Source organism: Rhinatrema bivittatum, chromosome 4 (genome assembly GCF_901001135.1).
Source record: "Rhinatrema bivittatum chromosome 4, aRhiBiv1.1, whole genome shotgun sequence".
NCBI classification, from domain to species: Eukaryota; Metazoa; Chordata; class Amphibia; order Gymnophiona; family Rhinatrematidae; genus Rhinatrema; species Rhinatrema bivittatum.
This window is the reverse complement of record NC_042618.1, coordinates 287,937,311-287,962,933: the sequence shown is the minus strand read 5'-3', so window position 1 is coordinate 287,962,933 and position 25,623 is coordinate 287,937,311. Positions and strand designations below refer to the sequence as shown.

The 25,623-nt window shown below is 48.4% G+C and overlaps 1 protein-coding gene across 2 annotated transcripts in view; it reads left to right on the top strand.

The window, feature by feature from the left end:
- Positions 1-25,623, top strand: part of INTS13 (integrator complex subunit 13) — a 560,030-nt gene that overhangs the window by 422,198 nt on the left and 112,209 nt on the right. For both annotated transcript variants that reach the window (XM_029600167.1, XM_029600168.1), the window contains exon 13: positions 3,952-4,122. In XM_029600167.1, the coding sequence (XP_029456027.1) occupies positions 3,952-4,122 (171 nt within the window). The remainder of the gene's footprint in view (positions 1-3,951; positions 4,123-25,623) is intronic.

Sequence of the window (25,623 nt, the reverse complement as noted above, 5' to 3'; positions counted from 1 at the left end):
TTGTCCAAGAGCTATTTCTCTTGTTTGGTGATTTGTGCCCTTTCCTGTACCCAGAAGGACCTACATCTACTGGTGCTTGGCAGGGTTAACTGTACGGAAACTCTGACTGCATTACTTTTAGTGCAGCAAAGTGGACTTCTCACCCTGAGTTTACATCACACCCCTGCCTTAGGCACCTATGCTGTTCCTCGGGGCTTTTGTCTCTAACTGTTCTATGGGTCTCCTTGAGGTGTAGAACACAACTCTTTTCCCTCCTGGAGCCCATTATAAGTCAGCTGTCTCACAAAGAAAAGGTGTTACCTTCCTCCCTATGGGGTTTCCCCACATTTTCTTGTTTTGGGCAACCTGTAGCTTGGGATTCACCCATGTGTGAGGACTGCCATCCTGCTTGTCCTCGGAGAAAGCAGAGTTGCTTATCTCTAACAGGTGTCCTCCAAGGACAGCAGGATGTCAGTCCTCAAAATTCCCTCCCACCTCCCCTAGGCTTCCCTATATATTAGCTACATCATGGACTGAGGGGCTCTGCCTAGGGGGGCAGTAGAGCATGCTGAAAGCTCTAAAATATTTGAGATCAAAGTTCTGTGCTGGGCCCCATCGAATGATGTCATCCTTCTGTAAGGACTGACATCCCACTGTCCTTGGAAAACACCTGTTACAGGTAAGCAACTCTGCTTTCTGCAGCCAGCTGCTGATGAAAGAATGGGCTGACCAAGCATGTGGAGAGGGAGGAGGGAAATAGGAATCATTGGCCATTGGAGAAGGAGGTAGGGAGATGAACTCATCCCTACAGTTTGCTTCTGTGCTTCTTCAATGCTTATACTTCTGACGACTAATTGGAGAGGCGCACATGGGGCCCGCAGGACCCGCCATCGGCTCCTGATATAAGCTGTGCCATATGTACTTGAAGGCTTCTAATTGCATCACACAAATATTTAATGTATTTAACAGCTGAGCTATATAACATACATTTTTACTATTAAGGCTACTTTAGGTAATATTTTAACATAGGGAAAGCATGCCGAGGCATGGCTTTGTAAATGCTTTCCAACTTAGATCTATAGGAGGAGGATATGGGTATGGTGGATAATAGAAGGTGGAGGTGTGTTTGGTGGGGAATAGGGGGTGTAGATATTTGTGAGTGTACATTGAGTTGTGTATTCATTTTTATGGGTGAGTGTTTATGTAAGGGTAAGTTGAGTTCTATTTGGGAGAGATGTGACTGCGTGTATGAATGAGTTTGTTTTTGTGAGGGTAGGTTGAGTTGTGTTTAGAAGAGATGTGACTGTGTGGAGATGGGTTTGTGGCTGTCAGAGAGTGTGGACAGTGAATTTGTATGGGGAAGTAGAAGTGTAAGTGTTGGGATCCGTGGGAGGGAGCGCTCCCGATTCCAGGGAGATGCGTGCCCTTGGACCACAACGCAACTGCAGAGAGGAGCTCCAAGGAAGCGCCGCAGCAGGCGAGATGGGTCCCAGCATGGGCGGAGCAAGCTGACCACTGCCCTAGCCTCTGCCGAACCTGCATGCACCAGTAGAGACCCAGCAACGCAATGCTGGTCTCTAGGGTAGCCCTCCGGCCACTCGATATCCCTTTCAGACCTGCCCCTCAAGGCGCCCTACTCAGCTGACATGGGCTGGTCACGGACCACCCTGTCCCATGGCGCACCCTACACAACCTGACGTGGAGAGCGGAGCGAGCACAAGACTGAGGCTCAGGATAAGGAAGGAATCCGGGCAGTGCTTGAAGACAATCCTGCTGGACGAGGACTCCATCCACTAGGAAACGGTCACCAGATAGGACGGATTTACTCCTAGGAAAGGTCAGCTGAAGACGAGGTCCAGGGCAAGCAGGCTGAACTCGGAGCTAGGGACTGATAACACTTCGGGAATAGAACTGGACAAAGGACCTTAGGATCAGAACTCGGAACTCAGAACATCAGGAGCTTGGAGACGTGGACATCGGGACATCTGAAGGCGAAGGGACGTCGGGACATCTGAAGGTGGGTAGGTCTCTGGACATCTGAAGATGAGATGTCAGGACATCTGGAACGAGAAGACTGGATCTGTCGAGAGACCAGGACATGGAACGAAGATCAAGACAAGGCTCAGGAACTATGGACGAAGACAACAAGGAACAGAAATGCCTTGAAGAAGCGAAGAAGGACATCATCAGAGACTCCTGGACCGAAGAGCTGGAATGGAGGATCCAGGAGCAGTCCAACTCCTGAACTGCCTCCTTGCGAAGGCAATGCTGCAATGAAGGAAGGCCCTCTTTATAGGGCTGAAGAGGAACGCCTTGATGATGACAGCAGGAGGAGCTCTGAAGGACTGGCCCTTTAAAAGACACAAGGAGGTGCGGCCGCGCACCTAGGAGGATGGGAGGCAGGACCCTGGAGAAGCGGCCATGCTGAGAAGCAGGCCCGAAGCGGAAGCTGCTTCTGCCGCTGAAGAGAGAAGCTGACGGCAGCCTCCAGGCCGCATGAAGAGCTCCGGGGCGGCCTCCTGGCCGCAAGAAGAGGAAGTCGACGGCGACCTTCTGGCCGCAGAGTGGAGGAGCTTCAGCGGCAGCCTACCCGAGAAGAGGACGCTGGAGGCAGCGGTTCCGGGCCACGAAGAGAGAAGGCAGCAGCAGCTCCCAGGCCACGTAGAGGGCATTGGTGTCAGCAGCATCCAGGCCTCAGGAGAGGCCTGGTCATTGGCGGCTCGTGCCGCAAGGAAGCTGTGCTGTCGGCAGCGGCCTCCGGGCCGCGGGTGGAACAGCGTCTGCGGCTCCAGCAGCGAAGACAGGAAGATGGTGGTGGCTGCAGGCTGCGAAAAAGCAGCAGCGGCGGCTGTCCCGCCGCGGAGCACGGTAGCAGCATTGGGAGCTGGCTGGCAGATGGCGGAGAGAGGTAAGAGGATGCTTGTGGGCTTGCTCCCACAAGCAGAAGCGTAACAGTGAGGGGTGTGAGTGTGTATGTTAGACACTGAATGTAGGAATTGTAGTGGTTTTGGAATGTGGGGAGTTTGGGTGTGGGAAATACGGGGACAGGCAGATGGAAGTATATAGAAGTGTGGGTGATAAGTGAATGTGTACTATTACCCTAAAAAAAACTTTCTGGGAAGATTATAGATCATTTGGGTCTTTATCTGCCATCATTTACTATATTACTATGAATTGAGTGGGTGTGCATATGAAGGTGTATGATTCTGTGTGTGGGGGTGACTGTGGTAGTTGTGTGAGTTTGTGTGGATGTATAAGTTTGGTGTGTGTTGATTGTGGCTTTTTGAAGGTGTGTAAGTTTTTGTATGTGAGTGAAGATTAGTCTGGGAAGGTGGATGAAGGTATATAGGGATATATAGGCAATGTTGTGGGTATGTATACAAGTGGCTAGTGATAGGGTGTATGGAAAGTTGCATATTTGATGAGGTTTGCCTATAGGTTTTTATGTGGTACGTGTGGAGGTTTAAGAATTTGCAAGGGGGGTTTGGTGCGGTGTAGAAATGTGTGTATGTGGCCTGGGAATTGAGGGGAGGTGGTTTTGAAAGCTCCTTTTGATGCCATCCATTATTAGCACTGCTTCAGTTATTTTCCCTGGATGTCTGCTTGCCTGTGTGGCTATGGGCAGGTTGCTGGAAGGGTGAGGATGGGCTTTTGGAATGTGAACATTTTACTGTTTTCCGTAAAAAGCAATAGGGCTTTTTATTTTTTGGGGGCGGATCGGTTCTCTGAAAATACTGACCCCTTTTTTTTGTCTGGTTTTCAAACTCATTTGAGATATTTACATTTTCTTCCTGCATTTGAAATTTGGTGAATTTCCATCTCTATTTTGGCGTTATTCTGCCTGTGCATGAATAAACAGATATATATCAATCCCCTTTGTATAAGTCTTTCCAACATTCCATTTGTTGGAAAAGATAAAAGGCTGGGTCACTGTGTTAGAACAGAATGATTAATAATATTTGTTTTTATTAGGATTTTGGCGAGTTTATGAGGGAAAACAGACTGGCTCCTTTTCCAGACCCACGATATAAAATAGACGGAAGTCTAGAGATTCCACTGGAACGAGCAAAAGATCAACTAGAAAAATATACTCGTTACTGGCCTATGATTATCTCTCAGACAACCATTTTCAACATGCAAGCTGTAAGTGGGTGTAACTTTTTTGCTTTGTTTTCTTAATATGTAATACAGTATCACAGCATGTGATAAATCAATTTAATATATTAAGTTTATAACAGCTTTCTACTCCTTGCTTGTTGTAAAGCATTTGATATAACTTCAGTTTAGGAAAGAAGACAGTCATTTAAATTATGGATGTGGAGAAAAGATTAATGTTGTGGATAATGGACCCTTAGGCTGAGATGGGTCCCTGCATGTCCCCACCGTCCACTGGTGGAGCTGTCTGTGGCAGAGGCTCAACTGGAGCTTCACTTATATCAGCCCTCATTCCCCTTAAGTTGAGCCCTGGGTGCCGGGGCCGACAGGACATAGGTGCAGGCCTCTGACTAGGTGAAGATCTGTAGTCGGGTCACTAGCTAGGGTCTGGGGCATGCTGAGTACAGGCAGCGGTCAGGGCCAGCAGCTTTCAGGTTAGTCAAAGTCAGGCAGTGGTCAGTGGCAGTCAGAGTTCTATCGATGACGAGAAGCAGGCACTGATTAGTGACAGACAGAGTTCAATCAGAGTCAATCAGCAAGCTGAAGTCAAAACCAGAGATCCGTCCAAGGGAAATGCAGGATGGAGAGGCAGGAAGGCAAGGAACAGCACAGGTGGGCAGAGGAAGAGACTGAAGGCTTGAAGACAAGGAATTGAGGACTGACCACAAGGAGACGAAGAAGAACTGAAGACTGGAACTCAGGAACATGGACCAGCACTGACTAGACAAGGACCAGGAACATAGAATAAATCAGGAATGCAGGAACATGCAGAGGTAACTCATTCTACCGAGAAAGGTATTCAACCTATTGCCAAGGTAAGAGAACGCTGCTGAGATGGCCTCTTATAGGTCTATGCTGTTGACATCATCGGGTGCATCAGGTGTTTCCAGCTACGGGCCCTTTAAGAAAGACGTAGTTGGAGTGTTCACCCCTAAAGAGGGCCCAAGGCAGAAGCAGCATCGGAGGCAGGCCAGTCATGGCGGCCTGTCGTACATTCAGGCATGGATCTGGCCCAGTGTTGGGGGGAACAGCAGAGGAGGCAGATTGAGTGCAGCGGTCTACCATGCATGCACAGGGAGGTCTTCCCTAATATCGGAGGTGGGTATTCTAGGTTTGGGGATGGAGGTAAGTGAGGCGGTCTTTGGCTTTGCCCTGTGGACCGCTGAGCACAAACTCACATCTTAAACTCCTTCCCTGAGGGTCTTAGCCTCCCGGGGTGGCGTGAAATTCCTTCAGCAGGTTGGTATCCAGAATATTAGAAGAAGGCTTCCAATTATTTTCCTTGGGGTTATACCCCTTCCAGGAGATGAGGTACTCCCATCTCTTGCCCTGACGCCTGGAATCCAGAATTTCGTTCACCTCGTATATCGCGTTATCTTCAGAAATCACCGCTTGAGGTTTAGGTGGCACTCTCAAGGCCCAGGAGTGGATTAACGGCTTCAAAAGAGATACATGAAACATGTTTGTAGATCCAACGTGGATGGCACTCTTATTCTCTGGCGGAAAATAGTAAAAGGCTTATGTAGGCCAATCTGAAGCGTATGTGGAGCTTTCTTAGCCATACTGTCTCGCATACGTTAAATTTAGGAACAGGCCTCCAGTGCACATCTGTGGTCTTCTTGGATCTTTGTGCTGCCTTTTGGGGGAGGGTATTGACGTGGGTCCAGAGATCCTGGAGTTCTTGGGCAGATAGCTGAGCAGCTGGTGAAGGTACTGCCACAGGGAGAGGCAGAGTTGTCTCCCGTAGACCACTTAGAATGGTGAGGACCCGGTAGAACTACAGATGTCCGAGTTGTGAGAACTCTGCCCAGGGCAGAAGGGGAGGCCCAATTATGCTGGCGCTTTTTGGCATAGGCCCAGAGGCAGTTCTTGAGTGTCTGGTGTGCACAGTCAGACTGACCATTTCCCTGCGGATGGTAAGCAGTTATAAAGTTCATGGTGATTTTAAACTTTTCACAGCGAGAGCCAGTATTTAGCCATGAACCTGTACTCCTTGTCTGATGCAGTGCGTTTGGGTAGTCTGTGTAGACGGAAGACACAGACTGTGAAAAGGCCTGCTAGCGGAAGGGAAACCCAGAGGTAGACAAAATGAGCCATCTTTAAGAAGTGATCAACAACTACCCAAATTACGGAACCACTGTCAGAGAGGGCGGTATCTATGAAGTCGCTGGATAAGTGGGTCCAGGTTTCCCTGGGGGCTGGCAATGGCTGCGCGCAGGTGGGTCAAGAACCCACATAGGCCTTAACATCCTGCATCATTTGAGGCCACCAGTAGTATTGTTGAAACAATACAAAGGTTCGAGTCCATCCAGGGTGACCTGCAACATGAGAGTCATGGGACAATTTCAATACCTTTTCCTCTGAGATTACTACGGATGACCAGCTTCCCTAGTGGGATGGTCATAGAAATGGCTAAGAGAATCCTGGCTGGGTTGATGATGTGCCTAGGAGGTTCTGGAGTGTCCTCCACCTGGAAGGAGTATGTGAAGGCGTCAGCCTGGACATTTTTGAGAGCCAGATTATATCTCAGCTCAAAATCAAAGCATGCGAAGAACAGGGACCAGCACGCTTGTGAAGCATTCAATCATTGGGTGTGATGGAGGTGTTCCAGATTTTTATGATCCATGTAGATGGTAATACAGTGCTGAGAACCTTCTTAACCAATGGTGCCACACTTAAACTGCTAGCTTGATCACAAGAAGTTCTCTGTCCCTGATGCTGTAGTTGCGCTCAGTCGGTGAAAATATCTTTGAGAGGAATGAGCAAGGGGGAATACTGGCTTAGTACAACACCTACACCCAGTGTGGAGGCATCCACTTCCACGATAAATGGACGTGTAGTATCTGGATGGGAAAGCGAGGATTTCTGTAGTAAGGCATCCTTTAGTTCTTGAAAGGCTGCTACAGCTTCGGGAGGCCAAATCTTCGTGTTGGCCCCTTTACAAGTAAGTGGTGCCATGATCTTACAGTAATTTGATATGAAGTGGCAGTAATAGTTGATGAAGCCCAAAAATATTTTCAGGGCTCAGAGTCCTACTGACTGGTGCCAGTCCTGGGTGCTTTTGAACTTCTCTGGATCCATATGGAATCCTTTCTTGGAAACAATACACCCCAAAAAGCAGAGGCTGTCCCTTTCAAATAGGCATGTGTCGAGTTTGGCATATAAATTGTTCTCTCGCAGTCATTGAAGAACCAATCATACAGCTATGCTCATAAGTTTACATACCCCTGGCAAAATTTGTAAAATATGTAGTATTTTAAGAAAACTTGAGTGATCAGACAAAACATGTCCATTTTTAATATGTTTCAAATTACACTATTTTATTCATCACAGAATAGCACAATCATTAAACAAATATAGCAATAAAGGAAATAATAAAATGGTCCTGTTCAAAAGTTTGCGTACCCTTGACTGATAATATACACTCAAGTTAACACACTCAGATTGAGATGGCAGTGAAGGGTAGGTATCCACACCTGTACCTTGCATAATTGTTATTAGTGTCTGTGTATAAATAGTCAATGAGTTTCTTAGCTCTTGAGAAACCTCGTGCATTTTATCCAGGGATGCACTGATTTTGATTACTGAAGCATGGAGATGTTATGGTTTTGATGAATTGGTGAACCCCCGGCCGAGGTGAGCGATGCCTCCGCCCACAGGGAGGAGCCACGTGGGCCTCACCATCAGTGGGCGTGGTCTCAGCGACGTAGGACACAGCTGTGAGAGAGACTTTATTAATGAGAAAGATAGAATATAACCCGAGGAGCAGGAAATGTGTTAAATACAGTCTTAAAGTAAATACAGTGGTCAGGATGATGATGTATATAGAAGGTCCTGGTAGTGGCCCGCAGCGCGGTGTACACCCGGGAATTCCTGTAGACTGAAGTAAATACCTCTGAGTGCAGATCCGGTAGTGGCCCGCAGCAAGGGGTATGCCGAGGAAGCTGTACTGTAGAAGTTAAAGACGCAGTGGTCGATGATACAGGTACCAGGCCGTAGGCCCAGTATAGGAGATGAAGTATCCTGAGGCACAGATAGAGTAGCATGGATGGACTGAAGAACAGTAGTGGCCCGAAGGACGGGGTACGCCGTGGAATCTTCAGTAGAGATGATAGAAGTTGGAGAATGTACTCACACAAGGAAGTCCCAGTAGAGACACCCGAGGAGCAGGTCAGGATGTCCCAGGCAGGAGGGCCCTCCGAGGAGCAGATAGCCAAGACGCGGAAGAGCCCCCGAGTAGTAGGTACTCAGAGCGTCCAATTGCCAAGTTAGAGCGGATTTAACAAGCGAGAGAACTCCTTGCTAACTCGTCTTAGCAATGGGCCAGTCCGTATAAGTACACTAGCGTTGATGACGTCATTGGGAGGGGATGCCCCCGATTCCGCCATGACGTATTTATAAGGAGGCCCTGCGCGTGCGCCTAGGTGATGCCGGAAGTAAGATGGTGGTTGGCAGTACCCACGCTGTCTCGGGGACGCTGGGGAAGTCGGCGTAGGTTGACGGAGGCCGCCATTCTACTAATGATTGACGGTGCAGGGAAAAATGAGGTGAGCATGAGAGGTCACAGCCACCTGTGACTGGGTGCAACAGTACTCCCCTTCTTAGGGCCCCTCCCCGGGGGTTCAGCTTCCTGGGGTGAGCCAGATGGTATTGCATGATTAGGTCTTTGTCCAGAATATTACTTGCAGGTTCCCAGCTGTTTTCTTCTGGTCCAAACCCTTCCCAGGAAATAAGATATTCCCATCGTCTTCCATGTCACTGCACATCTAAGATGTCATGTACCTGGTAGGTGATGTCTTCTTCCGCGGAGAGGGGCTGCGGTTCAGGTATCTTCTTGGAATACTTAGACAAGTGAGTAGTTTCAGTGATGATGGTAACTGCAAGCTGTATGTGACTGGACCCAGGCAACGTAATATAGGAAATGGTCCTATATACCGAGGTGCAAATCATGCTGAAGGCAATTTGAGACGAAGGAAACGGGTACTTAACCATACCTTGTCTCCAGACTGAAGTTGAGGAGCAGCTCTGTGATGTGCATCATAAAACATTTTTGCTTTTTGTCCAGCCTTTTGAAGCAGGCCTTTAGTGTGTTCCCACAACTGATGTAACTCCTGTGCTGAAGCTTGAGCGGCCGGAGAGGACACCGATGAGGGTAGCGGTAATGGAGGTAAAGGCTGGTGGCCATAGACTAGCTGAAAAGGCGAAGAGCCTGTGGAAGCTGAAGGATGTGAATTCAGCACAAATTCTGCCCAGGGGAACAGTTCGGCCCAATCGTTCTGTCTTGAGTTGACGTAGGTCCGGAGGATCTGCTTTAAAATGCGGTTCATCCTTTCAATTTGTCCGTTAGCTTGCGGGTGGTAGCCAGAAGTCAGATCCAGAGAAATCAAATTTCTTACAGAGAGATCTCCAGAACTTGGCTGTGAATTGTATTCCTTGGTCAGAGTATGTGCTTTGGCATGCCATGTAACCGGAATATATGACGGATGAAAAGTTTTGCAAGTTCAGAAGCAGAAGGTAGTCCTGGTAAAGCCATAAAATGTGCCATCTTGGAAAACCGATCAATGGTAACCCATATGGTGGTGTTACCACTAGACACAGGGAGGTCAACAATAAAGTCCGTGGATATGTGGATCCACGGTTCACTAGGAGCTGGCAAAGGTTGGAGAAGGCCCCAGGGATGGACCAGTAGGTGGATTTTGTCTGGCACACGTAGCACAAGATTCTACATAGGTCTGGATGTCCTCTTTCATTGAAGGCCACCAATAGTATCTCTCCACAGTGGACAGAGTTCGGGATTGCCCAGGATGACTGGCTAAACGTGAGTCATGAATCCATCTGAGAATCTTTTTCCTGAGTGCCCAGGGTACCACGGTTTTTCCAACCGGCACTGTGTGTGTGACTGAGAGGAGCACCCGAGTAGGGTCGATGATATGCCTTGGAGTGTCCGGTATATCTTCTGGTGTAAACGAGCGGGGGAGAGCATCTGCACGGGTGTTCTTGTCTGCTGGGTGATATCTCAGAAGGAAATTGAATCTGTTAAAAAAAACAAAACAGTAACCATCGTGCTTGTCTGTGGTTCAAGCGTTGTGCATGATGCAGATATTCTAGGTTTTTATGATCCGTAAAAAACGTTATTTGGTGTTGAGCACCTTCGAGTCATGGGCGCCACTCTTCAAATGCCAACTTGATTGCGAGCAACTCTTTATCGCCAATTCCGTAGTTTTGCTCAGCAGGGGAGAAACACCGAGAGAAAAAAGAGCATGGGTGGAGTGTATGAGTATCACTGTGCTGGCTGAGGACAGCGCCAACTCCGATGTCCGAGGCATCTACCTCAACAGGTCGTCGAGGATCAGGATGGCGAAGACATGGCTCCTGAAGGAAGGCTTTTTTGAGTTCCTGAAAGGCTGTTACAGCTTCTGGGGACCACTGAGAGGGATTGGCTCCCTTGCATGTCATGGCAGTGAAAGGCGCGGTCAGAGTGGAGTAATGATGTATGAATGACCTATAGTAGTTGGTAAATCCTAGAAAGTGGCGTAGGGCCTTTAAATCCGTAGGTTGTGGCCAGTCCCAAATGCTCTTCGTTTTTTGTGGGTCCATTTGGAAGTCCTGGCTGGACACGACATATCCTAAGAATGGGACTGACTCCTAGTGGAAGGCACACTTTTCTAGTTTGGCGTATAGACGATTATCCCTGAGTCTCTGAAGAACCTTGGAAATGTCCAAATGATGAGACTAAAGATCCTGAGGGAAGACTAGTATGTCCTCCAAATATACTACTACGCAATCATATTTATTATTTATTTAACAGTTTTATATACCGAAATTCTTGTAAGGGTTTACAAATCAGTTCGGTTTACATTGAACAGAAAGCAGTGCTTCGGTAAATGAAAGCAATTACATAGAACATTAACAGAGCTTCAAATGTGAACAATTACAAATCATTAGCAATCATACAACATATCTCTGAAAATCTCAGTCATCATGTTTTGGAATACTGCCGGGGCGTTGCAGAGGCCAAAGGGCATGACCAACTATTCAAAATGGCCGTCGCGGGTATTGAAAGCTCTTTTCCATTCATTGCCCCTGCGTATACAAACAAGATTATATGCTCCTCTGAGGTCTAGCTTTATAAATATTCTGGCTCCTTGGAGCCGATCAAAAAGTTCAGAGATCAACGGCAGTGGGTAACTGTCCTTCATGGTGATCTCGTTCAATCCCTGGTAGTCTATACATGAGTGAAGGAATCCGTCCTTCTTGCCCACGAAAAAGAATCTGGCTCCGGCCGAAGATTTTGAAGGCCGTATGAACCCTTTTGCCAGGTTCTCCTGGATGTAAGTAGACATCGCTTTTGTCTCGGATAAAGAAAGTGGATACACCCTTCCTTTAGGAGGTTCGGAACCCGGTACTAGGTTGATGGCGAAGTCAAAGGATCGGTGAGGTGGTAACATATCCAACACTTGTTTTGAAAACACATCCTGGTAGGACTGGTACTGTGGAGGTAGACCTGGAAGAGAGATGGTAGTAGCCAGGCAAGGCATAGGTGTTACTGTCTCTAGGCATATTCCATGGCAGGCTTCTCCCCACTGGGAAAGTTCCATGGTAGCCCAATCGAACTGGGGAGAGTGAGTTTGAAGCCATGGTATCTCAAGTACCATCGGATGAATAGCCTTGCACAGGACTAAAAATGTGATGGTCTCAGAATGCAGAGATCCAGTGCGGAAGTGAAGCGGCTGAGTACTAAAAGAGAACTCACCTGGTAAGGGCTCGCCATGTATGGACGACAGTAGTAATGGAGTGGGTGTCTGAACTGTAGGGATTCATAGGTGCTCTACGAGTTGATGGAGTATGAAGTTTCTGCCTGCCCCGGAATCTACAAGGGCTAGTGTGTGGAATTCTAGAGTCTCGGAAATAATAGAGACTGGTAGTGTCAGTGGAGGAGACGGAGAAGTGAGATCTAGGAAGGAGTCCTCCGGCAGATCCTACTCCAGGATCTGCAAGTTTCCCAGACAGATGGGGCAGGAAGGTATCGCATGGCCTGGTTGTCCGCAGTACATGCAGAGGCCAAGTCTCTTTTGATAACGTCTCTTTCGACGTAAGGTGGCTTCGTCCTAGTTGCATTGGTTCTTCCTCCTCTGCCTGCGTTGTAGGAGTGGTCAGAGTGACTAGCCTTGGGCAAGGACGGGAACCTCCCGATATTTTCTTAGAACTCTTTACCTCTTCTGAGCATTCACGCAGGCATCAATCAATTCAGCCAACGAGGTCGATGAGAGAGTCTAGGGCATTGGGGAGGTCACGTGCCGCTAGTTCATCTTTGATGCGGGGGTTGAGACCCTCCAGAAAGACGGCCCATAGTCAGCCCAGGTCCCAGTGTAGCTCCAGAGACAAGGTTTTAAACTCAATAATGTAATCAGCCAAAGGTTTGGTACCTAGTTGTAAGTGCAGGAGAACAGATCCAGCGATGGTCTTACGAGCGGGATCATCGAACACTGAACGAAAGAGTGTGAGAAATCCTGTCAAGTCCTGGAGTATGGGGTCATTACGCTCCCAGAGAGGTGAAGCCCAGGCCAGGGCTTTTTCATCTAGCAGAGATAGAATGTAGGTAGTTTTGGAGACTACATCTGGGAAGTAGGTAGGTGGAAGCAAAAAGTGCATGCAGCACTGATTTAGAAAACCCCTACATAACAAGGGATCACATGTAAAGCGTGTAGGCGCTGGCAAGGGTACAGAGAGATGTCCAGGCATGACTGTAGGTGAGGAGAGGACCTTGTCAGGTGTTCTGTAGAGTTCAGCTGAGAGTTTAGCTGATAGGCAGCTGTTAAAGTCTCTAGTGTCCAATGTTGTTCGGCTAGACGTTGGGCAAGGCCAGGGATGGCCTGGAGGGCTGAGAGCTGAGCCAGGTCCATGGAGTTAGCAATCTGTTATGGTTTTGATGAATTGGTGAACCCCGGGCCGAGGTGAGAGATGTCTCTGCCCACAGGGAGGAGCCCTGTGGGCCTCACCATCAGTGGGCGTGGTCTCAATGACGTAGGACACAGCTGCAAGAGAGACTTTATTAAGGAGAAAGAACATAACCTGAGGAGTGGGAAATGTGATACAGTCTTATAGTAAATACAGTGGACAGGATGATGTATATACAAAGGTCCTGGTAGTGATCCGCAGCGCAGGGTACACCCGGGAATTCCTGTAGGCTGATGTAAATACCTCTGAGTGCAGATCCAGTAGTGGCCCGCAGCGCGGGGTATGCTGAGGAAGCTGTACTGTAGAAGTTAGAGGCAGAGGTCGATGATACAGGATCCAGGCCATAGACCCAGTATAAGAGATGAAGTTACCTGAGGCACAGATAGAGTAGCGTGGATGGACTGAAGAATGGTAGAGGCCCGAAGGACGGGGTACGCCGTGGAATCTTCAGTAGAGATGATAGAAGTTGGAGAATGTACTCACATAAGGAAGTCCCAGTAGATATACCCAAGGAGCGGGTCAGGATGTCCCAGGCAGGAGGGCCCTCCGAGGAGCGCATAGCCAAGATGCGGAAGAGCCCCCGAGTAGCAGGTACTCAGAGCATCCAATTACCAGGAGGAGAGTCTGGAAAAGAAGATCCAAGTTAGAGCAGATTTAACAAGCGAGAGAACTCCTTGCTAACTCGCCTTAGCAATGGGCCAGTCGGTATAAGTACACTAGCGGTGTTGACGTCATTAGGAGAGGACGCCCTCAAGGTTCCTGCCATAACGTATTTATAAGGAGGCCCTGCGCGCACATGCCTAGGCGATGTAAAATTAATTCAGCTATTCGTGAAGCCAGCAGTGAATAAGGCAGAACACAGACTAATGGTCCTGGAGTATTCAAATTTTCTTTATATAAAAATAACCTTTGACTTTCTGCGTTGAATGCCCTCTTATATGCTCTTCTGATGTACTTCAAAGGGTACCCTCGCTCTAGAAATTTACAAAAAAGAAATTTCAATTGCGTGATGAAATCAGATTTAATAATGCGCAACCAACGGAGTAGTAGAAATTGTCCAACCGGCAGGTTATTCCGTAAATGAAAAGGATGAAAACTGGTGAAATGTAAAAATGTATTCCTTATACAAGAGTTTCTATTAATATTAGTAATTAACACATCTTCATCCTTGATGATTAAAATATCCAGAAAATCAGTTACTTGAAAAGTGAATGTCATAGTGAACTGTAAATGTCTATCAAGGGAATTAATCCACTGATGAAATTGCACCAGTTGTCTTTCATCAGAATGCAATAGAAAAAATATATCATCAATGTACTTAAACCATTGTGAAACATATTTAAATTGTGGAGCACCATAAAAAAATCTCTTCAAATGTCGATACATAGAGATTAGCTACATTGGGGCCATTATGGCACCCATGGCTGTCCCTTGAACCTGTTTATAGAATACTTCTTGGAATACAAAAAAATTTTCGGTCAAAGCCAATCTTGCTAAATCCAAAACGAAGTCTGATGGCATTCTCTGAGGACGTGCTCTTTTATCCAATGTATGCTGAGGGGGGATATTTTTATATAAGGCTTGAATATCCATGGTTACTAAAAATGCATGTGTCATATTATCGATATCCTGTAATACGCTGAGCATATGTTTCGTGTCTTTCAAATATGAAGTAGCTTCTACTTGTTGTGTTCGTGGCATTGTGGACCCATGGTCGCTGTGGAGATGACTCCACCCACAGGGAGGGGCCCCGTGGGGAACCACAGCGATAGGCTAAACTCAGAGAGCAGACACGGGAATGAATGGAAGGCTTTATTGTACTGCTGTAGATAGATGGTATGAAGCAGGATGGTAAGGCACTGAGGTCCGCGAGGTACCAATACGTTCAACAGTCTCAGATGTAGAATCTCACCCAGATGTTCAAGAGAGATGGGGACCCGCGGTGCGGGCAACGCCAAGCCTGGTGGGTGGAGTTGGAGCACCGGATCGTAGAGGTACTCATAGGAGTGTAGGCGTCTTCCTGGTAGTGAGATGGTGGGACCAAAGGTCCGTGGTACAGGATACATAGACTGGTAGGCCCTCGAGGAGCGAGTACCTGATAGTCCGGAGATCCTGAAAAGAATAAGAGAGAGAGAGAGACCCCCGAGGAGCGGTTGTCTCAGTAGAGGCCCAGAAGGGTGATGGAAGTGAGAGACCCCCGAGGAGCTGGTTTCTTGAGCTTCTAAAGGAGCGAGGCCCTTGGAGTGTAGAGCAGCGTCTAAGCATGCAGCTTAGAGCGGTCAGAGTCGCTTAAACCGAAGTCCTTGCTAACTCAAAGGTGGTAGTGAAGCGGAGGTATTAACGTCATGCGGTGGGGATGCCCCCGAGGTTCCCACCATGACGTGTATTTGAGCGTAGGAGATGTGCGTACGAGCGCCCTAGGAGGCCACGGGAGTGAGCATGGTGGGCTGGAATGCCCATGCTAAACTGGAGACCCCGAGGCTCTTGGCACTTGGCACCGGAGGCAGCCATCCTGCCCAAGGAGGAGGAAAAGGGAAGAAAAGAGGTAAGGCAGAGCGGTCGCAGCTGTCTGCGACTGACAGACGCAACAGTACCCCCTTTCAAAGGGCCCCCTCCAAGACCTCTTCTAGGTGGTCTGGGTTTTCGCGGGTGTGCCAGATGGAATTGATGTACCAGCTCTTTATCTGTCTGTTGGCCAGTGTTCCCAGGAGTTCTCTTCTGGGCCATAGTTCTCCCATGAGATGAGATATTCCCATGTCTTGCCTCTTTTAAGTACATCAAGGATGTCATCTACGGCATATTCGATGTCATCTTCAGTATCCAGACTGGTAGGTTCTGGGGTTTTCCTGGAGAATTTGGAGAGCATCACTGGCTTTAATAGAGATACATTAAATGCATTATGTATCTTCATTGATGGAGGCAGTTTTAGACAGTACGTCAGATTCCCTAATCGCCAAAGGATGGCAAAGGGTCCCACATAGCGAGGTGTAAATCTTGCGGAAGGAAGCTTAAGTCAAAGGTACTTGGTGCTTAACCAGACTTTGTCTCCGGGCTGAAACTGTGGTGCCTTTTGATGATGAGCATCATAGGTTCTTTTTGCCCTTTGTCCTGCTTTGAGGAGAAACTCCTGCGTTTGTCTCCATAGTTGGGATAATTCTGCTGCAGTAGACTGGGCAGCAGGAGAGGTCACTGTCAATGGAATTGGCAGAGGAGGTAATGGTTGACCTCCGTAGACAAGCTGGAAGGGGGAAGACCCCGTCGCGGTAACAGGATGCAAATTAATGGCAAATTCTGCCAAAGGCAGTAATTCAGCCCAGTCGTTCTGTCTAGAATTGACATGGGATCGCAGAAATTTTTTCAGTGTTCTATTCATCCTCTCAGTCTGACCGTTAGACTGAGGATGGTAGGCAGAGGTTAAATCCAAGGCGATGTCAAATTTTTGACAACATGCTCTCCAAAACTTTGCAGTAAATTGTACTCCTCTGTCAGATAGGATATGCTTAGGCATCCCATGATGGCGGAAGATGTGTTTAATAAAGAGTTTTGCTAACTCTGTAGCAGAGAGCAATCCTGGTAGCGCTACAAAATGTGCCATTTTGGAGAAGCGGTCAACCGTGACCCAAATGGTGTTATTTCCGTTGGATGATGGCAGGTCCACAACGAAATTCGTTGCTATATGCGTCCATGGTTCATCCGGCGATGGTTGAGGCTGTAATAGGCCTCAAGGAAGCCCAAGTGGTGGTTTTTGTTTGGCACAAACAGCGCAGGAACCCACATAAGCTTGTACGTCCTTTTTCATGGTTGGCCACCAATAGTATCTTTGTAACATAGCTAGGGTACGACTCTGTCCCGGATGGCCTGCCAAATGGGAATCATGTGCCCACTTCAACAGCTTTTTCCTTAAATTTCTGGCGACCACCGTCTTCCCGGTGGGTTCTGTAGGAGTGGCTGCGAGGACCACTCTTTCGGGATCAATGATATGACTGGGTTCGTCCAGCACATTCTGAGGGGAGAAGGATCGTGAAAGGGCATCAGCCCGAGTGTTCTCTCCTGGACGATACTTCAGAATGAAGTAAAAAATGTTGAAAACCATCTCGCTTGATGGTGATTGAGTCATTGAGCATGTTGAAGGTAATCCAGATTCTTGTGATCGGTGTACACTACAATTTGGTGTTGTGCGCCTTCTAGCCAAGGACGCCATTCTTCAAAAGCCAGCTTGATTGCGAGTAACTCCTTGTCTCCTATCCCATAATTTCTCTCGGCAGGCGAGAATCGCCTTGAGAAGAAGAAGCAAGGAATGGAGCACATTGGATTCGCTGTACTGACTTAGAACTGCCCCCACACCAACATCTGATGCGTCGACCTCCACGATGAAAGGACGGTGTGGGTCAGGGTGGTGGAGATACGGCTTCTTCTGAAAAGCCTCTTTGAGCATCAGGCTGATATGGCTTCTGGAGACCAATTGGCAGAGTTGGCTCCCTTCTTGGTTATAGCGGTTAGAGGGACTGTCAATGACGAGTAGTTTTTAATAAAGGACGGTAGTAATTGGTGAAGCCCAAGAAGCGACGCAGTGTCTTCAGGCCTGTAGATTGAGGCCAGTCCTCGATACTTTCTAATTTCTTAGGGTCCATTTGAAAACCGTTCTTAGAAATAATGTATCCCAGGAAGGGTACAGACGCTTTGTGGAATTCGCACTTTTCAAGCTTTGCGTATAAATAGTACTCACGCAGGCGTCTTAGGACTTTCTTGACATCCTTCTGATGAGTTTGCAGATCTTGAGAAAAGATCAGTGTATCATCGAGATATACTACCACACATTGATAAAGTAAGTCCCTTAAAATGTCGTTCAAGACTGCAGGTGTGTTACTTAAACCGAAGGGCATGATGAGGTATTCAAAGTGTCCATCACGGGTGTTAAAAGCAGTCTTCCATTCATCTCCTTCTCGAATACGCACCAAGTTGTAAGCTCCCTTAAGGTCTAATTTGGAGAATATTTTGGCTCCTTGGAGCCTATTGAACAGTTCAGAAATTAAGGGCAGGGGATACCTGTCCTTGATGGTAATCTCATTCAGACCCCTGTAGTCGATGCAGGGGCGTAAGGTGCCATCTTTCTTCCCTACGAAAAAGAAGCCTGCACCAGCAAGAGATTTGGAGGGTCTGATGAATCCCTTTTGTAGATTTTCTTGAATGTTAGGTAGACATCGCTTTAGTTTCAGCTACTGAAAAACTCTTCCTTTGGAAGGTTCTGAATTAGGTTTCAGAATTATGGCACAGTCAAACACTCTGTGCGGTGGAAGAACATCAGCTGCTTGTTTTGAGAAAACATTCTGGAAGGAGGCGTATTGTGGAGGTAAACCAGGTAATGATGAGTGGTGGGCATGCAAAGGAGCGGTGAAACTTCCACAAGACACCGACCATGATAGTCTGGTCCCCACCGGGACAGTTCCAACGTGGCCCAATTAAATTGTGGCATATGGTCTTGAAGCCAAGGCAGCCCCAATACCACCGGATGCATGGCTTTTTCCAATACTAGAAATGAAATGGATTCTGAATGTAGAGCTCCAGTGCGCAGGCCAATGGCCTGAGTGATCAATGAAACTTCTCCAGGAAGTGGTTCTCCATGGATAGAGGACGATAGCACAGGCTTAGCTATTGGTGTGGTAGGAATCCGTAGATGTTCAACTAAGTGCTTCAGAATAAAATTACCTCCTGCACCGGAGTCAATGAGCGCGAGAGTCTGAAATTCAAGACCTCCACAGAACAGCGATACTGGTAAGGATAATGGAGGAGTAGGAGAGGTGAGGCCCAGGAGAAGTCCTCCTGCAAATCCTAGGCCCATCAGTTTCCCGGATAGATGAGGCAGGTTTGGACTGCATGGCCCGATTGGCCACAATACATGCATAACCCCATGCGCTTGCGGAAACGTCTCTCCTTGGAAGTTAAGTGGCTACAGCCTAACTGCATAGGCTCTTCTTCCTCTAAGGATGCAGACGGTAAGCTAGAAGCAATCGGCACAGGTTTAGGACGGTTAGCCCCCACCGTAGACTTTCGTGGACTCTTTGCCGCCAGAGTTCGGTCGCAGATGTGGCGGTCAGTTCTCCCAGCCAATTCCATCAGAGACTCAAGGGTATCAGGCAAATCACGATCCACTAACTCGTCCTTTGAGCGAGAGTTGAGGCCCTCCATGAATATGGCATGTAAACATCCAGGGTCCCAATGTAATTTGGATGCTAAAGTCTTAAATTCAATTGCGAAGTCTGTAAGCGGCTTGTTACCTTGCTGAAGATTGAGCAAAGCAGATCCAGCGACAGTCTGGCAAGCCGGGTCATCAAAACAGTCTTAAAAAATTTTAGGAATCCTGGTAAGTCATTCAGGATAGGATCTTCACGTTCCCATAATGGTAAAGCCCAGGCCAGGGCTCGTCTTTCTAGGAATGATAGGATGTAGGTGGTCTTGGAAGCTACAGTGGGAAAGAGAGTAGGCTGTAATGAAAAATGCATGCATGTTTAACAAGCCCTTTGCACATCTTGGCTTCACCCGTAAAGCGGGTAGGTGTGGATAAAGGTACAGTGGTCTTGAGAGTTACCACTGGGGACAGCAATTCCTTCTCAGGAGGAGCTGAAGAATTCAGTTGAGCATGTAACTGAATGAAGGCAGTAGCTAGGCTCTCCAAAGACTTTTGTTGTTCCGTGATCCGCTGGGCTAGGCCAGGGATGGCCTGCAGGGCTGCGAGCTGAGTGAAGTCCATGGAATTAGCAATCTGTTGTGTTTGTGGCATTGTGGACCCTTGGTCACTGTGGGGATGACTCTGCCCATGGGGAGGGGCCCCGTGGGGAACCACAGTGATAGGCTAAACTCAGCAGACACTGAATGAATGGATGGCTTTATTGTACTGCTGTATATAGATGGTATGAAGCAGGAAGGTGAGGCACTGAGGTCCGCGAGGTGCCAATACGTTCAACAGTCTCAGATGTAGAATCTCACCCAGATGTTCAAGAGAGGTGGGGACCCAGGGTGCGGGCAACGCCAAGCCTGGTGGGTGGAGTTGGAGCACCGGATCGTAGAGGTACTCACAGGAGTGTAGGCGTCTTCCTGGTAGTGAGATGGTGGGACCGAAGGTCCATGGTACAGGATACATAGACTGGTAGGCCCTCAAGGAGCGAGTACCTGATATTCCGGAGATCCTGAAAAGAATAAGAGATAGAGACCCCCGAGGAGCGGTTGTCTCAGTAGAGGCCCCGAAGGGCGATGTAAGTGAGAGACCCCCGAGGAGCGGGTGTCTTGAGCTTCTAAAGGAGCAAGGCCCTTGGAGTGTAGAGTGGCATCTAAGCGTGCAGCTTAAAGCGATCAGAGTAGCTTAAACCGACGTTCTTGCTAACTCAAAGGTGGTAGCGAAGCGGAGGCTTTAAATACCCGGAGTTATTGATGTCATGTGGTGGGGATGCCCCCGAGGTTCCCACCATGATGTGTATTTGAGAGTAGGAGATGTGCGCGCGCACCCTAGGAGGCCACGGGAGTGAGCATGGCGGACTGGAATGCCCATGCTAAGCTGGAGACGCCGAGGCACCCGGCACCGGAGGCAGCCATCCTGGCCAAGGAAAAGTGAAGAAAAGAGGTAAGGCAAGAGCGGTCGCAGCCGTCTGCGACCGACAGACGCAACACTATTACATACGGTTGTAGAAATTAATCAACAAAGGGGGACAACAGTTCTAAAATTGAACCTATGGTGGTCACAATTGGTCTGCCAGGAGGATTCGCAAGATTTTTATGTATCGTAGGGACCATGTAGATGGCGTGGTTGGGAAAACTACTTGTAAAAACCTATGCTCCTAAGATGTCAAAAAACCTTGAATACTAGCATCTTCTATAAACCTTTCGTAGGATCACTATCCAAGATCTTATAACTAGCTTGATCTTCTAAATGAGCTAAAACATTGTTTACATAACTCTATCTTACAGAACAATCGCGCCTCCCTTGTCTGCCTATTTTATAATAATAGCATGGTTCTCTCTAAGCGATTGTAATGCCTCATGCTCCTTTTTAGTCAAATTATACCGTGGTGTGACTATAGTCTCTTCTACTCATTTTAAATCCACCAATATCAAATCAATAAATGTTTTAATGCCTGGATCGATCATTCTAGGTGCTAACCAACAAGATTTAGGATGTACTATGGAGCCATCCCATGGTGAAGTGTGTTGTGCAAAAATAGTCACCTGGAGTTTTCTGATAAATCTAAATAAATCTCTTCTATATTTGAAAGAATCATAATGATGGTATGTGTTGTGACTGTCCAATTCCGGAAGTGGATCCTTAGGCCGACCGACCTGGAAGGACGGGCGGGAGGCAGAACACACACTGGGCTGACGAAGCTTCACCTGGAGACCCGTGACCCCTCCAGAGGAGCTGTGGGAGTCCGGGTCGCTAGGACTTAGGAGTCTTCACCCTGGAAGCCCGAGGTCCCCCCAGGAGGAGCCCGTAGGGACCCGGACCGCTGGGACTTAGGCGAAGATCTGACGAAACCCAGGAAGGAATACGAACCGGAATCAGGGCAGGCAGCGAGCTGGCAGGACGGAGTCACGGACCGGGGTCAAGGCAGGCGGCGGGCAAGCAGAAGTCGGGGTCACGAACTGGAGTCACGGCAGGTGGCAATCAGGCAGAAGTCAGAATCACAGGCTGAAGTCCAGGAACCAGGCGGCAGGCAAGAATCAAGGTCAGGCAGGCAGAATCCGAAGACAAGCAGGCTGGGAACGAGAACCAGACGAGCAGGACGGCAACTAGCTCTTCAAGGAAGGAACCTCGTTGCAAGGCATTTTGGAAACGCAAGCGCCTTGTTTAAATCCCCCACCCGGCGTCTGACATCACAGGAGGCGTGTCAGCACATCCGGGTGCTGACGGCACAAAACGCTGGCCCTCGCGCGCGTTCCCTAGTCAAGGGGAGGAGTCTTCGGCAGCATCTCCTCGTGGAGACGCCGCTGCCATGCGGCCTGGAAGGCCAAAAACCCGGCGTTTCGCGGCGCGGTTCGCAGAGGTAAGTGCCCGGTCACTAATCTAGTGACCGGGATCGTAACAGTACCCCCCCTTTTACGCCCCCTCCGAAGAGGACCGGGCTTTCCGGGATTGTCTAGGTGGAACTGAGTCAGTAGGGACTTGTCCAAAATGTTTCGTGTAGGTTCCCAGGAGTCTTCTTCGGATCCACAGCCCTCCCATGCTAGTAAATACTCCCATCGGCGATTGTGAAAGCGCACATCACGTACCTCGTGTACTTGATACACTGGTTCTTCATGTGAAGAGACTGAGATCTCATCAGGAGTGAGCCGGTGGAAACGAGAGTACACTACAGGTTTCAAGAGGGACACATGAAACACATTGTGAATACGTAGAGATGATGGAAGACGAAGTCGATAGGACACCAGACCTATACGTTCAGCCACGGGGAAAGGACCACAGAATTTAGGACCCAACTTGCGAGAACAACCTGGGAAGTGAAGGTTCTTGGTACTTAGCCATACCTTAGTGCCGGGTAAAAATTCTGGTGCGGGACGTCGATGGCGATTTGCCCCTCTTCGTGCTCTTTGTGCTGCAATGGAAAGTCGCTGTTGAAGAATTTTCCAAAGTTGATGAAGCTGCGTGGCCACTGTCTGGGCCGCTGGTGACGGAACATCCACGGGAAGTGGAACAGGCGGTCTGTGATGGCGTCCAAAGACGGTCTGGAATGGAGATTGACCAGTAACTGAATGCTTATGATTATTGTAGGCGAATTCAGCCCAAGGCAGAAATGAAACCCAATTGTCTCTTTTTTCAGAAATGAAACTGCGGAGAAATAATTTGAGAGACCGATTCATCCGTTCCGTTTGTCCATTGCTTTGTGGATGAAATGCGGTAGATAGATTCAATTGTACTCCAAATTTTTTACAAAGGGCGCGCCAGTAGCGGGCTGTAAATTGAGACCCACGATCAGAGACAATGCTCTGCAGGAGACCATGAGCTCGGAATATATGTTGTGTAAATAGACACGCCAATTCTGGTGCTGATGGAAGTTTGGGTAGGGGTACCAAGTGAACCATTTTAGAAAATCGGTCCACGGTGACCCAAATTACCGTATGACCCTCTGAAGGAGGTAAATCGACCACAAAATCTGTGGCGATGTGGGTCCAAGGTTCCGTGGGAATTGGCAGGGGTTGAAGAAGTCCCCAGGGTCGTCCGGAGAGAGGCTTCTGTCTGGCGCATACTGGGCAAGATGCTACATATTCGTGTACGTCTAGTCGCACTCGAGGCCACCAGTAGTATCGGTTCAAAAGAGTTAAGGTCCTCACTCGACCGGCGTGACCTCCCGTGAGAGAGTCGTGAGCCCACTCAAGGACTTTCCTACGGTCCCGTTGAGGAACTACCACTCTTCCTGGAGTGGATATACTGGTGTTGGCAAGGAAGATTTTAGCCGGGTTGATGATGTACTGCGGGGGGGTCATCCTTTTCCTCAAAGATGGTATTTCGCGATAGGGCATCGGCTCGAACATTCTTTGAAGCCGGTCGGTACTTGAGAATGAAGTCGAATCGACTAAAAAATAGCGACCAGCGAGCTTGCCTGGGATTAAGGCGCTGGGCTTGCGAAAGGAACTCGAGGTTTTTATGGTCCGTATACACGGTGACTTGATGTTGCGCTCCCTCCAACCACTGTCTCCACTCTTCGAAAGCCAACTTAATGGCCAGGAGTTCCTTATCGCCTATCCCGTAGTTACTCTCGGCAGGCGTGAACTTTTTAGAGAAGTAGGAGCACGGTAATAAGTTTCCAGAACTGGAGTACTGAGACAGCACTGCTCCTACCGCTACGCTAGAAGCATCCACCTCTACAATGAAGGGACGTAGCGGATCAGGATGGCGTAGACAAGTGTCCAACAAGAACGTGTCTTTCAAATCCTGGAAGGTTTTACAAGTTTCTGGAGTCCAGTGTTGCGTATCCACTCCCTTTTTAGTTAAAGCGGTCAGTGGTGCTACTAGCCGGGAATATCCGGGGATAAAGTGCCTGTAAAAGTTTGCGAAGCCTAAAAAGCATTGCAACGCCTTTAGGCCAATAGGTTGAGGCCACTTCTTAATAGCGGATACCTTTTCGGGGTCCATGCTGAATCCTGTGGCGGAAATAATATATCCCAAAAAGGGCAAAGAGTCCTGCTCAAATAGACACTTTTCAAGTTTTGCGTAGAGATGCTGGTCCCGGAGAATCTGAAGTACTTGTCGAACTTGGCGTCGATGGGTGTTCAAGTCTTGTGAGAAAATGAGGACATCGTCCAAATATACTATGACACAAGAGTTTAGCAACTCCCTCAGAATCTCTTTCATGAGATGCTGAAATACTGCGGGGACGTTACATAAGCCGAATGGCATAACCAAGTACTCATAGTGTCCGTCCCGGGTATTGAAGGCAGTCTTCCATTCATCCCCGGGACGGATACGAACCAAGTTATAGGCCCCTCTTAAGTCCAGTTTCGTAAAAACTCGAGCCCCTTGGATTTTGTCTAGCAATTCAGGAATCAATGGTAACGGGTACCGATTCTTCTTGGTGATGGTATTCAAGCCTCGATAATTGATGCAGGGTCGCAGAGAACCATCTTTCTTAGCCACAAAAAAGAATCCTGCCCCTGCAGGCGATTTAGACGGCCGAATGAATCCTTTAGCAAGGTTTTCTTTGATATAATCTGACATGGCTTTAGTCTCTGGCTGAGAGAGGGGATACACCCTACCCCTTGGTGGTACTGCACCGGGAAGACGTTCTATAGCACAGTCGAAGGGGCGATGCTGAGGCAGTAGTTCCGCCATTTCTTTCGAGAAAACATCGGAGAAATCACTGTACGGAGCTGGAAGTAAAGCCCCGGCGTGTGCCAAGGGAATGGGTGGAACCACCGTGGTCTTAATGCAAGACTGAAAACAATGAGGGCTCCATTGGGTAATTTGTAAGTCCTCCCAGCGAATCACCGGAGAATGTTGCTGCAACCAAGGCAGGCCCAGGACTACTGGGTGTACTGACCTCTCCAAGACTAGAAATGAGATTTTCTCTTCGTGTAATAGACCAGTTTGAAGTGTGAGCGGAGTTGTGGCTTCGGATATGCTACCAGGCAAAGGAGTTCCCTGAATGGAGGTAACCCGCAGTGGAGGCTCACAAGGTCGTATAGATAACTGAAGGTGTTGCACAAGTGCACGAGTGATAAAGTTCCCTCCAGCCCCGGAGTCAATCAGAGCTTGCGTTTCAAAGGAACCTCCCGGGAACTTTAGAGTTACAGGTACTGTACATTGAGGAGCAGCATTGAAGACAGCCCAGGACACACTCCTCCATCACTCCTAGGCGCGAGCATTTTCCGGCCGTTCCTTGCATTGTGAAAAGAAGTGTCCCTTTCCACCGCAATACAGACACAGCCCCATAGACCGGCGGCGTTTTTCTTCTTCAGATAGGGAGGTCCTTCCTAGCTGCATAGGTTCCTCGGAGGAGGGTTCGGCAGAAGCCCCCGTGGACCGAGGAGCCGGCATGAGCGGCCTCG